This window comes from Bactrocera latifrons, unplaced genomic scaffold, assembly GCF_001853355.1.
Source record: "Bactrocera latifrons isolate USDA-ARS-PBARC rearing strain unplaced genomic scaffold, ASM185335v1 scaffold_12, whole genome shotgun sequence".
Lineage (NCBI taxonomy): Eukaryota > Metazoa > Arthropoda > Insecta > Diptera > Tephritidae > Bactrocera > Bactrocera latifrons.
Window position 1 is genome coordinate 1,654,333 of NW_017534630.1, and position 13,231 is coordinate 1,667,563.

At 31.7% G+C, this 13,231-nt stretch overlaps 1 protein-coding gene across 5 annotated transcripts in view; it reads right to left on the bottom strand.

Moving 5' to 3' along the window:
* Positions 1-790: 790 nt before the first annotated feature.
* LOC108978293 (kazrin) overlaps positions 791-13,231 on the bottom strand; it is a 48,196-nt gene continuing 35,755 nt past the window's right edge. For 2 of the 5 annotated variants that reach the window (XM_018948484.1, XM_018948481.1), the window contains exons 9-11: positions 11,096-11,207; positions 2,943-2,966; positions 791-1,793 (exon numbers count right to left, since the gene is read on the bottom strand). In XM_018948484.1, the coding sequence (XP_018804029.1) occupies positions 1,143-1,793; positions 2,943-2,966; positions 11,096-11,207 (787 nt within the window). In that variant the 3' untranslated portion in view covers positions 791-1,142. Of the gene's footprint in view, positions 1,794-2,942; positions 2,970-11,095; positions 11,208-13,231 lie in introns of all 5 variants that reach the window. The other 3 variants (XM_018948483.1, XM_018948480.1, XM_018948485.1) reach the window with 2 other exon arrangements.

The following is a 13,231-nucleotide window of genomic DNA, read 5'->3' on the forward strand; positions in this document are numbered from 1 at the left end:
AGTAAAATTTTTCGAAATCGAAAATGTTAGAATCTCAGTTTTGTTGTAGAAAATGGTTTTCAAAATCACTGTGAATCTCAGTAAAACAGTGAAACACTTTTNCGAAATCGAAAATGTTAGAATCTCAGTTTTGTTGTAGAAAATGGTTTTCAAAATCACTGTGAATCTCAGTAAAACAGTGAAACACTTTTATATGCGAACACAGGTTTAGGGTAACATTTTTCGAAATCGAAAATGTTCGCTTCTAAGTATTACTGTAAAAAGTGGCTTCCGAAGTCACTGTGAATCTCCGTGTTAGCAATACAGAATATAAAGCATTTAGATCCAGGAAAACCAAAATGAAGATTTGGATTATTTAGATTGCTATTGGAGACTTGGCTCATTATATTACTAAAGTGAGGTTATGGACAGTTTGGGCCTAGTATATAATCGAAAAAAGGTCTCAGTAGTGAGAAAATGTTTGTGTTTTTATTATGTTAAAATTTTGTTCGAAGATAAATATTCGAAAATAATATTCGGCATGTGCGATTGCACAACTTTGCCTTGATCTTGATCTTATCAGGGGATTGGTCTTATATGTGACCCACTAACTGATCCAGGAAATTTGTTAAAGTAAAAGTTATCTGATATAAATTTAAAGCATTGCATTAAATCTGTTTGTCGCTCCTTTAGTTTGTTTTCAATAGAAACATTTTCCAGTTGGATAATATATTAGTCCGTTAAGAGAAAATTATTTTCAATATAAATCAAAAGGATTGATATTTTTTATTTGATATATTTTTAATGGGTTTCCAATGTCACAAAAATTTTTATGTATATTATAGCTAAACTTTTATGTGATTGTATTTGTGTTTGTGTGGCCCACATTGATGAGCTTACGTTATGCCACTGATCTACGTATTACTAGTGCATACTTACGTAAATTAAAAGCTGCAGCATTTAACAATGCTTCTATACTTTTCGATATTTCACAAATATGTACCACAAATACCAACTTTTTATCATAAAGTCGGCGCTTTTGTCCCACTGCAATTTTGTATCTCTCTTTTATTTAGCTAGTTACTTAGTATATATGTATGTTTGCATGCATGCATGTCGGTATGTAAGTGCGCATTCGACGCGCCTTACATGATAACTGATTCTCATACAGGTGAGCCGGAAGAGCCAGAAGCACAACCGCCAGCGCTACCGCTGCCACCACCACCGACGCTGCCGCTACGACTGCCCAAACCGCCACCACTACTACTACCCATGCTGCCGGCGCTTTTGAGCGATGCTGTCGTGCCACTTGTGATGCACGTCGTCGTTGCGGCCGTTGCACCCATACCTGCGCCGCCCACACTACCAGCACTACCAGCGATGCCGGCCGACATGCCAATATCGCTGATGCTTTTCACACGTCGATGTTGTTCGTACAAAGTATTTGGATCTGTCATTGATTCGGCTGTGCTGCTACTGCTCACCGGTGGTGCACTCACACGATGTCCCGGCGGTGCATAGTTGAAGATGTTACCGCCGCCCCCTATTTGTGCTCCAAGACCGGGCGCTGATGTTGAGGGTGGTGGTGGTGGTGGCGCTGTTGTCGGTGGCGGGAAGTGATGTGTGCTGGTGGAGTAGAATGGTGCGGAGTGTGGTGGATGGCCGCCTATAGTGGCGTAAATTCCTCCACCACCTTCGGAGCTACTATACGATGGTGTGGGAGAGGTGGAGTTGCCGAAGGATGAACGATCCCCAATGGAGCTTCCGCTGCGTGATGATTTTGTATTGAAACGGAAGGCTTTAGAGAGAGAACTCTGCATGTGCGCGTGCACGTTTGCGTAGTGGGAAAAGAGAGAAGCGAAAGTATATCGTTATTATAAATAAAATATTTCTTTTTAGTTGCTTTAAAACCGCTAAATGTTAACAAAGAAAACAGAAATTGGATTTTAGTGCGAAAATGCATACTGAGTTGTTAAGAGTGCGGAAATGAATGCGGTTTTTACAGGTGGATGATGAAAACTTTAAATATATGTTTGCGGGTTTTCGTTAGATTTTTAAGGAAAGTAGTTTACAATGAAAGTAAAATAWAAAAAAAAGAAATTTTAACATTCATAGGAAATGAAAAATTTGTRTGTTGGTGACTGAACTGATATTGAGCATGCTTTTATTATTTTGAAAAATTTGTATAAAAACAGATGTAATTTTGAATATGGTTGGCATAAAAATATATTTGACTAGCAAAGCCATACAAATTATTTTTTTTTTTTACTTTTTAAAATTTTTTTTTTTTTTAATTTGGAATTTACAAGTTTGACATATGTATTTTGGGAAACCAAATTTAAAAAGAAAATTCGGTCAGAACAACATTTCAAAATAAAAAAGTCTGTGGTTGATTTAATTCTGTACGATTTGTTTCAAAGAAAAAAAAGAGAAATATATTAAAGGAGTGTATAAGAAATACTTTCCTGAAGCATTCCTGGACATTWGGGGAGCGTTCAACAAAAACTCTACGGAATCTATTCTGAACAGTATCCAGTCAATAGGTGTTGATCCCGCTAWAYAACGCTGGACCAGAAGCYTTTTGATCTCTTTTTAGAAAAGTGCTTATTTGCTCAAACATGCGTTTATATCTGAATAATTTGGCATATTTTTGTAAATAATATTTTTTCAAATATTATGAATTATAGTTACTTCTTTTTTTATRAACCTTTGTGACAGATCGGTTGAAACTTAAAAGAAACTATGTAGACTTGGATAAAGATTTGTAAACAAACACAAATTATCAATTCAATTCTGGAAAAATTCTCAAGCCACCAGAAAAARTTTTTCAAAGAAAACTATAAATTTAAATAAAAATTCAGGCACAAATTATAGTTGAAATCAGGCAGATATCACTTCAAAAAGATAAAGCAAAAAGCTACAAAGTCCCTGTAGAACAAATATCAAAGTACTTCACAACTCACCTGTGATCCTTTCCATGCCGATATCTGCTGAGCATAGAAGAATGGGAAGAAAAGCGAGAATACATACATACATACAAGTGTTTAAATAAGATGTTTTTTAACCGTTGTGTAAATAAAATAAAGACAATGAATATGAACAAAAAAACAAACATAGAAAAAACAGAAAACAGAGAATAATAATTGAGTGAAAGCAATTAATTATAAACTCATCAAATATACGGCAAAGCTTTTGCATAATTTCAACGCTACCGTAGCCAATTACGGGCACATTAATTTATGCACGCAGAGAAAATTAAAAAAATAAATGAATATAGCTGATATATGTGTGCGAAAAGCACAGCAGAAAATTTTCGATCTGGACGTATTGCTCTGGAATTATTTCTTTTACATTTAAATGCTGTTGCTGCTGTTAAAGAAATGTGAAAATAACATTTTTGTTAATTTTTGAGATTACGAGAGCAATGCTTTTATATTCATGCGACTAATTGCCTTTCAATTATATATTTTTTTTTTGTTTATTACGAGAGCAATGCTTTTATATTAATGCTACTAATTGGCTTTCAATTATATGTATATACATATGTATATATTGTTTTTTTTTTGAATCAAAATATTTGAGGCATTGATATAAAAGATTAAGAGAAAGTAGAGAAATGCTTGTAGCAAGTGATTTATAAAATATTTGTTTTCGGTCTKGAGCAGGTTTTAACCCTAGTAAATGTTTTCTCCAAAATCGTAGTTAAAGTTTTTATTAAATAATCGAGAAAGTGACTCTCTACAAAATTAATACAAATTATTGGCCAGACAAAACTCAGACTCACATTAACGAATAAACTGGCCAAATATTGAATTCCATACTGATAAATTGAYACATTTTCAGTGAAATTGCCATAAAGTCACAGTTTTTTCGAACTACTCCGCTGATATTAATACTCAATTAAAATTCCTTTATTTCAACGGGTTTTTTATTCTGAAAAATATGTTTATTAAGTTGCATTCTTCGTACCCAATAAGCATCGCCACTGACGCCCYCTTTTATTTGCATAAGGGCTTCAGCTGCCATTCGTCAATAATAATTTGCCAGCACAATTACGTATACGCCATGTAGGCGATAAGACATTATGCGGTTGACCAATTTTTAACCAATTTAAACTCTTTTAATTAATGACCTATTTATGTTACGCTCATTAAAGCGCAGCAGTGTGTACACACTACACACAGGCATGTTGCAGCTGTGCCAGCGGCTACCATTGCCCATATGTATGCAAATATTTAAAATATTTTTGCTTTTCACATTTTTTTAATACCCATTCGTATGCGTGTAACTATACTGTGTACGTTCTGTTGTCATTTAACGTTTGATTTCATGGAATCATCCACAATTAACTGTTAATTTAATAGCGTTGTTATTTCGTTGTAATATTTACAACATGCATATATGTATACATATGTATATGCTTATGCAGTAGCAGCCAGCTGAACACTTGCTGTATATAAATTTGTGTGTATGTTAAGCCAATTATAATTGGTGTTCCAGCAGCTAATGAAGTGTTATTGGACGATTGCGCGCACCAACAGTGGGTCAAAAAAATTTKTATGTAATTTTTGTTGATATTTTTTTATTTACTATATTATTGTTTTTTCTTTTTTTGTTTTGATGTTTTGTCAGTTATGAAATTTCGATGAAATACGATAACACTAAAATAAAAAAATAAATGACAATAAGAATAAAAAAAAGCTTTTTACACTTTCACAAAAAAARTACCCAGAAATRTTAGTTCAAATTAGATATTTCATAGCAATGTATTGTGCCAAGTTGGAAGAACTGTCCTTAATTATTCTGCCAAATATGAGCGCGATCTGTCTTCCASTTTGTGTACATCAGCTGTTGGAGTCGGCATACCTCARTAGTGCGTTGCGATTATTGCATTTGATAAATATATCAAAGAAGGCATTTGCCTCAAATTCTGTATTTCTAACCAAATTTCGTGTGTTAAATCGTTTGGAATGTTGGAAAAGGCTTACGTGATTCAGTCGAGAGATCGTTGAAAACATGTATCGTTCTGGTCGTCATTCGATATATTCAACTAATGAAAAAGTTAAAAAGTGAAGGATATGGTGCTAAAAAATCGTCAGGCATATATTAAAAAGATGAAAAGAGACCTCGCCATCTCTCCCGAGTCCGCTCGAATGATATTTTGGTGAATATTTTTGACCGAATATAAGCCRAAAATGCAATAAATATCATCGATGAACCACCATATTCATCARATTTGGCTCCATGTGATTTTTTCTTGTTCCCCAAACTGAAATTGCCGCTCCATGGAACCCTTTTTCAATCAATCGAAAATGAATAATTACAAATTTTGCGTTTTATTTAAAATTTTCGGGTACTTTTTTTTATATAATACTAAAAGTTTCAGTGGGAAATTTGCATYTACGTTTTTTAGGTAAAAATAATATATATATGTACTTTTGCTTTTATGACTCACAACCTATGCTATCACTTTGCTACATATTCCGTACATATATTGCCCCCTTACTACATTACTGTACCACCTACACACTCGAACCATTCAAGAACCCTATTGAATTACTTAGCAGAATTTTATTAAAGCTAACTACAAATAAACAAAGCTCAATATCGCATTATGCTTTATTTTATTATCGTTAATTTATTTTAATTATACAGCTGCTTATAATTATAATTTTTTTCTTACTTGTTTCTTCGTACTCTCATTTTACTTCTATTTTGTTTTTCTTAAATATAAATAATTTTTTATAATTATTAGTTTCATAATTATTATCTTCCCTCGCATAGTTTTTTAGCAACTACTGTTATTTTTTTGTTTTTTTTAATTTTTCGTTTTGTTATTTTTAATTTTCTTGGCATGCGCTTACTAACCTATTCTCCTATATGTATTTGTATTGCACGAGTATTTGTGGTGTTAATAATTCCATATAATTTTAATCCACCCGAGCAGCTATAATCACTCTTTTTTACAATTATTATCCATTATTGTATTTATGCTTTTATTTGATTTTTAAATGTATCGATATAACGTGCGCACAGCAGCCAAAAGCGTACTACTTACATACGTAAAATTTTGTATTTACACATCATTATATAAGTAAATATGCTGCTTTTTGTGCGTTTTTAAATTAATGCATAATATTAATATCTAATATTTATTTTAGAGTGCATTTATGTATCATCTATTTAATTATTTAATAAGCAAAAAATCTATTTTTTATTAATTTCGCTATTTTAAAAACACGGAAAAATTATTTAGCTTTAAAATCTTAAAATATATTTAAGAAAAGTGACAATTTCTTAAAAAGTTGGATTTCAAAAATTTAAAAAAGAATTAGCTGTTTTTAAAAGCAATATTTTGTGAATCTAAGCATTATGCTCTCTTTTTATAATGGCTTGACTAGTGACTCTACTGTTTGATATATGAGACTTGTTTCAATTCGAATAAAAACTAAGACTTAATAACATAGAGGTCCAATAAATTCGACTATCTGAGCAGTTTTTACTAAATTTTATATTTTTAAGTGCATATTAAGTTATGGATGACCTTTAAATATTATTAATATTATTTCAGAAAAAAAGCAGAATAAATCTGCATTCAGTGATTGAAGTTTCTAAATATGTGAAAAATACAAAACTTTGTGCTAAAGTGTCGAATAGTTCACCCATTATAAAATTATTTTTTCAGAAGAAAGTCGAGTATGCAAAAGCCGTTTTTTGACAAATTATGCTTGAGAGTACTGTTCGCAACATCATCACTCATCTTGAGACYCAGCATTCATTATTGAATAATATTCGACCGAATAGACCAGTAGGCGTGGCCGAGAGTGTACACGAAGACCCTAGAGAGTCGATTCAGGGCCGTTCACAGCAACTTGAACTGATGTATGGGAATACTTGGTATATTTACATCGAGATCTTAAATTRAAACCGTAGTAAATAYAGCCTGAGCAASAACCAAATCCGCTCAACCTTCSCAAGCGACATCGCTTTGCTCTAGGGACTCTTGAAAAGTTCTGAAAATATCCAATGTTGAACCAGCCAACATTTGAAAGAGATAATTTTCGAAAAGTATATGCCATTAAATTGGAAATTTCTATGTTTTTTTCTTCAAAAAAGTACGGAACTTCGAAATRGATCACCCATGTTACCTTTTTAATAATTTATTCTTCGTACCTAATAGGAACCCACCTTTAATTTAAGTGTTTGACACAAAATAAAATGAAAATAATACAATATAACGACATTYTTCAAGTTTTGTTTAGCTGTTATTAGCCGGCTTAAGGACACAACTTTTCAAAGTGYAATCAATCTTGATTTGAATTGATTGGCAAGTTGGCAGGTGAATATTGCACGACGGCTATTMCAGCAAAACTTTACTCGCCAAGAGGTCGTGTACTCTTGTTCGATTACAGTTAAAGGGACGAGTTTTATTTAGATAGATGTCTATGTGTATGTTTGTTGTTTGTGTATATTTAGATCACTACTACTTTTCCAGCATTTTTTTCTCAACCTACAACATGCAACATCCGAATGACAACAAATAATGCGTCTAGTTAACAAATCAATTTCCATAAGTAAACATAAGCCAGAGAGGYTAAGCATGTAGACGTACAAATAGAGTGGTGGTAAATGCTGAGAGTAAACACATTGAATTATACGCTAAAAATATTCAGAGCATTTAAAGAGTATTTAAAGAAAAATTAAAGAAAATTAGAATATATTTTGTAGGCAATGTATTGAGGCGATCGAGTATGAGTATACTCGTATGTTGCTGCTGCAGTAGCGAGTAGAATATTCGAGTAGGAAGAATTTATGCATTTATGTCGTTTTTATGGTTATTTAATTTGAGATAGTCACAATTGAACGAAATGTCTGCGACTGAGTTCGTAACATAATTTGTGTGGCATTTAGTGTGTAAGTGGTTCGGTAACGTTTCATATTTTTATAATAATATGTATTTATTCAATTTAATTTATTTAATTTAGGTTTTTATAAATATTTATATCAGTTATTTTTTATTTTTATTTTTTATTATTTTTATTTTTTATTTTTTATTATTTTTATTTATTAATTTTGCCACGAAGTTTGTAATACTTAACGGGATACGTCGGAACCCCTATAAAAAAAACAAATATTAATGATAAGCGTGGCGGCGAGCTGATTAAATGCTGTCATTTCCCTTTTTTTCTCCCGTATATCTATATAAGCAATATAATTACTTAGTTTTTGAAATATCGGTATGAAATTTAGTTCAAGTATTTTTTCCCAGAAGCTGTTCATTTCACGGAACCGTCGATATTGTACTACTTTATGCAGCATACAAATGGTACGTACGTGGTTGTATGGAAAAGTTTTGTATGCGACGAGATATACTATATTCAGATAATTTACGTGGTTGTATGGAAAAGTTTTGTATGTGACGAGATATACTATATTCAGATAATTTACCAAGAAATAAAGAATTAAATAAATTGAATGATCGGAATCAAGTGCTTGTTTGGAAAACTTGTTCATTCGACGAGATACCTTCACCAAATTTGACATARGTTATTGCCTGTATCAACGGTACAATTTCCGAAAAAATTGATCAAATAGTTGTCATAAAACAGACCTGCCAAAGTCAAGTTTTGAAGAATCTTTTTTTTATGAATGATGCAACTGAAATTTACTTTTTCCATTAAAATTAAATTTTCTCAGTAATATTTTAAATTATTATTATTTTTTAAAAGTTTCATTAATTTAATTTTGCTGAATCACCTTTCAAATTGTGTGTGTTTTTTTTAATTTAAATGTCTTATAAAAAAAATTATAACAAATACTAGTAATTGTTACTTTGTTTACTTTTCGAAAAATATTTTTAAATAACTGTTTCGTATTTATGATTTCATTACTCTTTAAAAAATTATAATTAAATTGAATTTATTTCTTATTTTTATACACTTGCMACCAGTTGCTACAGAGCATTATAGCTTTGTTCACCTAACAGTGGTACGTATCACCTAAAACTAATCGATATAGACATAGAGTTACATATATATATATATGTATATTATATAAAGAATCAGGGTGACGATAAAAGTTGAAATCCGGTTGACAGTCTGGTTGTTCGTCCGCCCGTCCGTCCGCGCAAGCTGTGACTTGAGTAAAAAGTAAGATATCTCGATGAAACTTGTTACATGGGTTTCTTASTACAAAAAAAAAGTTCGAAAACTGAAACGACCACAAATCGCCATTAATCGAAAACACATAAAAGGCTATAACTAAGCACTAAATTAAGATATACTATATAACTGAATTTGGCAGAGAGAATTTGGTAACAGCAAAAGGCACTTGTGGGCAAAATTTTTTTTAAAAGGTGGGCGTGTGCCCGCTCTTTAGAAAGTTTAATGTACATATCTATCTTCTAAACTGCTAAAACTACAACAACGAAATTCGCCCAGGGCCAGTACTATAAGAATTCCTATCGATAGTGAGAAATTGAAAGACATCGTATGAAAACACCGTTCCCTCCCCATATAACAGTACTGTTCAAAACGACTAAAACCGTGACATGATGACACGTGACATGATGAGAAAGATTTATGGGAGCCAATGTGAAAATTGAACGATGGGTGTGGCACTTGCTACTATTTGATGAGATCCCCCATCTCGGGCCATTTCTTCAATATTCCTATATCACGTTATGAAATCGGACAATAACCACGCCTACTTCACATATATCACAATATTATATGCCACTTGATTCGTTCAGTTTCCAATACGCAAATAAAGAAGCTATTATTATAGCGGGATTAAACTTTGCACGAATAATGCCACCTTATTGCAAAAAWTTTTTTAAATACAACAAAAATTGATCTCGTCCCTGTCTACCAAATATTTAAACCAGGTACCTATACAAGTAGTTGACTTTTATTTGAAAATATCGATCGATGTCTGAGATATATAATTAAAATTCAGATGGAAACTTTGCCCAACAATAGTATTTCTGTTTGAATCGTGTCCATACTTCCCTGAGCCCCTATATATTTGAGTTATCTCAACGAATATCAGAGAGCATGTTTTAGTCATTACGCTATTTCTTTGTGCTTAAAAAAGATGAATTACTTAAAAACTTGACACAATCCCCATACTATAYAACTCATAACGGGACATCCGGCTGCCTTTACTCCATATTGTACTGCACCTTAATACTACCTCAACTCCATTATAATTCATATTTGTAATGATTTGCGTTTTTCTAACAAACCTTATGTCGAAAGTGTCTGYCATTGTATGAGTTACATGTAGTATGTGAAYATATAAAATTGCTTAGATTGCGATCATTTGGTTGACGTTTTGCACCTGCAATTATTTCCCTGGCGTTGACTCTTGCAAGAGCATAAAATGTTTCGAACTATTATTATGACAATTTTAACTTTTGAAGACTTGTTTATTAAAATATTGTGGTTGGAGACACTTTTTATTACATTTTATTGTTTGTTGTTATTTTTTATGCGTTTTAAATATTTTCTTATAGTTTTTAAACGACTAGCATTTAGAAATTTATTTAGTTATAAGTATAGCAATTACGTAAATATATATTTTTGAATTGAATTATTTTTTTATGGTTTTTTTTATTTTACTTTAATTACTATTTTGATTATATGATCAGCTTTAAAATGTTTATTTTTAATTACAGAAAATGCTCAAATTAATTTTTTATTAACTTAAAATTTGTTTAGTATTTTATTATTATTTTGAAGCTTGTTTTTTATTAAATTTTGTTTGTATTAATGCTTTCAAAACGTTAAAGACGACACAAGCAGCACAGAAAAACACGCTAAATTTAAGATAGATTTAGAAAAAGTCTGAAAATCAGCGTAAACAAGGGTATACCGAAAATATCTAAATTTTTTTACATAAAATTTTAACACTTACACAATTATGAATAGTTCAAGGCAAGTGTATAACGGTGTATTTAAGAGCAAATAAATAAATTCTTAATAAAATAAAAGTGTTAAGGAATGATTATAATATTTATGAATATATAGTGTATGGTTGTAAGTCAGATGAATAGGCTAGTTAGTTGAGTTAGAAAATGTAAGCAATTAAGTAATTAAGTAGCTGGTGGACTTACCCGCAATGCGCCATTGGAGCGGCGATCAGTTGTGGCATAGTGCTGTAAGCCGCCCGGTCCCGTAATCGGTACTATGCCGCAACCGGAACGTATGCCTTGGCCCAAGGTTGCTCTAAACACAACAGTACAACAACAGTGCGTGACACATTCGTTACAGCCATACGAAAAATACATGTTGTCCATTGTTTGTGGTTGTTGTGTATTTTTTTTTTTTGTTTTGATTGTTGTTGTTCAATGTTTTGTGTTGCACGGTATTTGTGCGTGTTGTTGGTTTCATTTTGTTTTTGGTTTAATTTGTTTGCATCATTTTGGCAACGATGTTCATTGGTTTTTTTTTTTTGGATGTGTATGTGTGTGCGCATGTGTGATTTTGTTAGCAAAGTTGTGTTTTGTGGGTACGTAATTGAATTGTAAGTTTTTGTCAGCATATATTTTATTTTGTATGAGTATTGATTTCACAGTGATAAGCACGCATATATATATATATATTCATAAATACACACATACAACCATACACAACAATGATGCAAACACATACACGGCAAGTGGCAGAGCCAGCAGTCGGCACAGGCATACGTATATATGTGTGTGTATGCATGTGTGTATGTGTGTTGTACATACAGTTGGTTTTGTAGTTGTATATAGTATTTGTTTGTAAATGTGTATGTACATATGTAATGTTGTGTTATTTCAATTSGGTTCGGTAACGGTTGATTGATTGGTTGTTGATGTTTTCGATTTTCACATTTTTTTTCGATTCCGTCAGCGTTGGTATTATTTGCAGTGGTGTTGGTGAGGCACAGTTTTAATGATTATTGTGGTTTTTGGTATTAATTTGTTGTTGTTGTTGTTGTTGTTGTGGTTGTACAGACAGCAATGACAGAAAAAAGTTGAAAAAGAAATTTGTAGTAGCGAAAATAAACAAAACAAAATGCAAATACATATAAATAAGTTTGAAAAAGTTATTGGTTTTCAATAGAGATATACGAAATATACCCATTTGTATGTATGTACACGTGTGTGTGTTGCGTGTGTGCACGTAGTGGTAACGTAACAGTTGCATTGATAAAGATTAAATAGCACAAGGCAACGCCAACGTCAAAGTTGTACCAAAACAAATGAAGAACAAATCACAAATACATACATACATATACATACGAGTATTATATTGCACGAGAAATAAGAAACGGACAATTCAATAGAAGAAAAAGAAGAGAAATAACGTGAAAAAGAATTAGTTCTAAAATAAGAAGAAGAAAAATAAAGATACCTAGAATAAGCACAAATACATATGGAACTTCGTGAATACAYATACACATACATACAAACAAACAAGTAATTGCAAATGTCTTTATTTATTATAAAGTTAAAAGTAACTTAAATAAATAGTAGTAAGCAAGTAAATGGAGAAATAAAAGTTGTTGTTTGGTCTGAAAGAAAGTTCTGCAAACTTAGCGCCAAATAGTATTGATTGCGAAAGTTGTGTTCCAAATGCATTCGAAGTCGCAGAAAGTAATGTAAATGCGAGTTGCAAATAGAAAAATAGTATGTAATGGCTTTGAGCGTTAACCTAATTGAAGCAGTGCAGCGCATAAGTGTATATATAGATAGCTGTTAGCGCTTTGCATGAAGCGGGCGGTTCAATGCTGGCCTACTTAGCATGAGAAAAGAAGTGAGACATATATATATTGTTAAGAAGTGCTCATAAATTGGAATTAATAGTTATATTCTTAATTGTAACGGTAAAAAAAGTTTTTTTTTTTAAAGTGGCACGCGCTAACAGGATGGAAATAAATGTATAAGTACTAAGAAGAGACACAGGTGTATAAATATTACAAGTAAATATATTTATTTATTTAATTTTTTTTTGCGAAAGTGGTCTGATCAAGTAACTAAACTAGATAATAGGCGTAAATTTTTTATAATATAATATATGCGCGTAACGCATAATTTTTAACATTATCATGTTGTAGAAAGCAAATRTAAACATTTCTTCAACTGAAGTTTTTTGCAGCGTTTTACTAATATCGTCAGCTAAAATACAAATCAATGTAACATCATATTTCATAAGTTTACAGGCGAAGGAAAAACGATATAATAGAAACCTCTCATATTGAGAAAAAATTTGAATTTTGG